The sequence below is a fragment of the Glycine soja genome, chromosome 15, assembly GCF_004193775.1.
Source record: "Glycine soja cultivar W05 chromosome 15, ASM419377v2, whole genome shotgun sequence".
Classification (NCBI taxonomy): Eukaryota; Viridiplantae; Streptophyta; class Magnoliopsida; order Fabales; family Fabaceae; genus Glycine; species Glycine soja.
Window position 1 is genome coordinate 47,909,259 of NC_041016.1, and position 3,650 is coordinate 47,912,908.

The 3,650-nt window shown below is 44.6% G+C and overlaps 1 protein-coding gene across 1 annotated transcript; it reads left to right on the forward strand.

Annotated features, from left to right (window-relative positions):
- Positions 1-585: 585 nt before the first annotated feature.
- On the forward strand, positions 586-3,210 carry LOC114388198 (9-cis-epoxycarotenoid dioxygenase NCED1, chloroplastic-like). The gene has a single exon (XM_028348550.1). It carries the CDS (start codon positions 1,008-1,010, stop codon positions 2,823-2,825), a length of 1,818 nt encoding a protein of 605 aa, XP_028204351.1. The 5' UTR covers positions 586-1,007; the 3' UTR covers positions 2,826-3,210.
- The last annotated feature ends 440 nt before the right edge of the window (positions 3,211-3,650 follow it).

Genomic DNA, 3,650 nt, shown 5'->3' on the forward strand with positions numbered 1-3,650 from the left:
ATAAATTAATAAATAAAAAAATCACGTAATTAGGGACGGATGATGAAATATTTTCTAACGACAAAACAAACTTGTGAAGTGAAGTTCAAGTTAGACTTGGTAATCCATAAACGTGCAAGAGATGAAAGAAAAACGAAAGAAGAAGGAAGGTTTAGAATGGAAGGGGGGGGGGGCAAGCGTGTGGGGCAATGGGATGTGACGTGACCAAAGATTGGAAGGAGAAGAAGAGAGAATTGGCCACGTGTAGGGGGGAGTCACACTCTCATTGAGGGAGCAACGCGGGGTTCGACGTGTGCAAAATAACAAATGCCTTCCCCACTCAAAGGCAAGGCAATTAGGCAAAGCCATGAATCAAAAGCCCATTACATATTCCTCCCTCCCTAAACTAATGGGCCAATAGAGAACAACCATCCTCAAAACACTATTCTCTGCTTTCTTTTTTTGCCTTTGCCTTTGCCTTTGCCGCTTTAATTCTCTCTCTCTCTCTCTCTACCGTTTTTCTTGTCATCAATTGTCATGTGTGATTGCTCTCAATTTAAGGAACTTTCCCCCATATTTTATTCATAGGCGCATATTATAAGCACTCTCTCTATACTAGAGGGAGAAAATGAAAGAAGGGGGTCGTGGCATAGTTTCACGTAGCTATGTCCCACCTTGTACCATTCACTTATTGGCAATCCTACCTTTTATGAGTCCCCTCCCTCCATTTTCTTAATCCTACACGTGGTCTCCTCCTCCTACATGTCTCACTTCAACCTCCATCCCTTCCTCCCTCCTCCCCCCACTATATATACTCCCATATCTCACTCCCCACTCTCCCCAACTCACTCCCTTACATACACCACCTCCTCTCCTACAATTTTCAAAATCAAAACACTCATACACACCTCTCAATTCAAACCAATTTCTACTACTTCCTTCAACATCTCTCCATCACAAGCTTACACAACTACTTACTTCAACCTCAACAACCTCTCTTTCAAAATTAGAAACAAAAACCATTCACCATGGCATCATCAGCAGCAGCAACAACAACAACAAACACTTGGATCAAAACCACACTCCCTTCTCCTCCTACAACCTTAAAGAAAAGGTTTCCTTGCAATTCCAATTCCAATTCCAACTCCAACGCCATCACATGTTCTCTTCAAACACTCCACTTCCCCAAAAAGTACCAACCAACCTCCACAACCACAACCACAACAACAACAACCACTCCAGCAAGAGAAACCAAACCAGTAATCGCTTCTCCCTCCGAAACAAAACACCCATTACCTCAAAGTTGGAACTTTCTCCAGAAAGCAGCGGCTTCAGCCTTAGACATGGTCGAAACAGCCTTAGTCTCCCACGAACGCAAACACCCACTCCCCAAAACCGCCGACCCACGTGTCCAAATCGCTGGCAACTTCGCCCCCGTGCCGGAGCACCCGGCGCAGCACTCCCTTCCGGTGGCCGGAAAAATCCCCAAATGCATTGAGGGCGTCTACGTCCGCAACGGCGCGAACCCGCTCTACGAGCCCGTCGCTGGGCACCACTTCTTCGACGGAGACGGCATGGTCCACGCCGTCAAATTCCACTCCGGCGCCGCCAGCTACGCCTGCCGCTTCACCGAAACCCAGCGCTTAGCCCAAGAAAAAACCCTCGGGCGGCCAGTGTTCCCCAAAGCCATCGGCGAGCTCCACGGCCACTCCGGCATCGCGCGCCTCCTCCTCTTCTACGCGCGCTCCCTCTTCGGCCTCGTTGATGGGTCCCACGGCATGGGCGTCGCCAACGCCGGCCTGGTCTACTTCAACAACCACCTCCTCGCCATGTCCGAAGACGACTTACCCTACCATCTCCGACTCACCCCCAACGGCGACTTAACCACCGTCGGCCGTTACAACTTTAACGGCCAATTGAAATCCACAATGATCGCTCACCCCAAAGTCGACCCCGTCACCAACGACCTCCACGCGCTCTCCTACGACGTCGTCCAGAAGCCTTACCTCAAATACTTCCGCTTCTCCCCAAACGGCGTCAAATCCCCCGACGTCGAAATCCCTTTGAAAGAACCCACCATGATGCACGATTTCGCAATAACAGAAAACTTCGTCGTCATCCCCGACCAGCAAGTGGTTTTCAAACTTTCCGAAATGATCTCCGGTGGCTCCCCCGTTGTATACGATAAGAATAAGGTTTCGAGATTTGGGATTCTGAACAAGAATGCTAAAGACCCCAATGGGATGAAATGGATCGATGCTCCTGAATGTTTCTGCTTCCATCTCTGGAACGCTTGGGAGGAACCCGAAAACGACGAGATTGTTGTGATCGGTTCCTGCATGACCCCCGCAGACTCCATTTTCAACGAATGCGATGAGAGTTTGAAGAGCGTCTTGTCTGAGATAAGGCTGAATTTGAAGACCGGAAAGTCTACAAGAAAACCCATTATCTCCGAATCCCAACAGGTCAACTTGGAAGCCGGCATGGTCAACAGAAACAAGCTCGGACGAAAGACCCAGTTTGCGTACTTAGCACTTGCCGAGCCATGGCCTAAGGTTTCAGGTTTCGCTAAAGTTGATTTGTTCAGTGGGGAAGTGAACAAGTACATGTATGGGGAAGAGAGGTTCGGTGGGGAGCCTCTGTTTCTTCCAAATGGTGTTGACGGTGATGAAGATGATGGCTATATTCTCGCATTCGTGCATGATGAGAAGGAATGGAAATCGGAGCTGCAGATTGTGAATGCCAAAACTTTGAAGCTTGAGGCTTCCGTTAAGCTTCCTTCTAGAGTTCCTTATGGGTTTCACGGCACTTTTATTCATTCAAATGATTTGAGGAAACAAGCTTGAATTGGTGACGGTAAATAAGTGAGTTTTTCACTTTCTGAGGAGAGGTTTAACTGTGGGATGCTTGCAGATACGCCCCCGGAATCTACTCCTCTTCAGTTTCTGTTGCAGATTTTTACTTTTCTTCATTTTTTTCACTTTGGGAGTGAGAGGTTTTGGGGACCAGCTTGTAGCTTTTGGGGTGTAGTTAGCAATGAAGCTCAGCTGGTCTCTGTTTTTCTTTCGCTTGATGTGCATGTAAAGTATAAGAGAAAAAAAAAAGGGTACATTTATATATATCACAGTATAGAATGTGATATACTATGATATGATGTGGTTACGGTTTACTGTAAACTTCTGTTGTAAATATCAGAAATAATTAATGATACTTATTTCACTATTTTTATAATTTGTCTCTATAGTCTCCTTCAAATCCTTGTCTTTCTAATGATTTGTGATATGCTGCTGTGGGAGAAGAGAACCAATAAATGTAAAAAGGTGGCCTCTGAATTCATTGAGTAGCTGATTTAGCCCCAATTAAAGGGAAAATATATTAACTAATACACTACTGTTAAATACTTTTGAAATTCTCTTTTTCTTATAAAATTATTTTTATTTTTTTAAGATAATTTTTTTCAAAGATAAATAAAATTATTATAAACAATAAAATTTTAACACATTTATATACTCAAAATTCAAATTCGATACTACTTGTTGAACAAGAGCACGCGGTGTCACCTGATTCACATGTTTTTGGTGATGAAAAATTGTTTAGCGGTGCATGTACTAAATACTGTCTTGCTGTAAAATTCTTCATAAAAAACTAAAATCTTTAATGATTTTTTAAGG

Excerpts from the sequence above, each read along its gene's own strand:
- LOC114388198 (XM_028348550.1), top strand. The coding sequence starts at position 1,008 with ATGGCATCATCAGCAGCAGCAACAACAACAACAAACACTTGGATCAAA.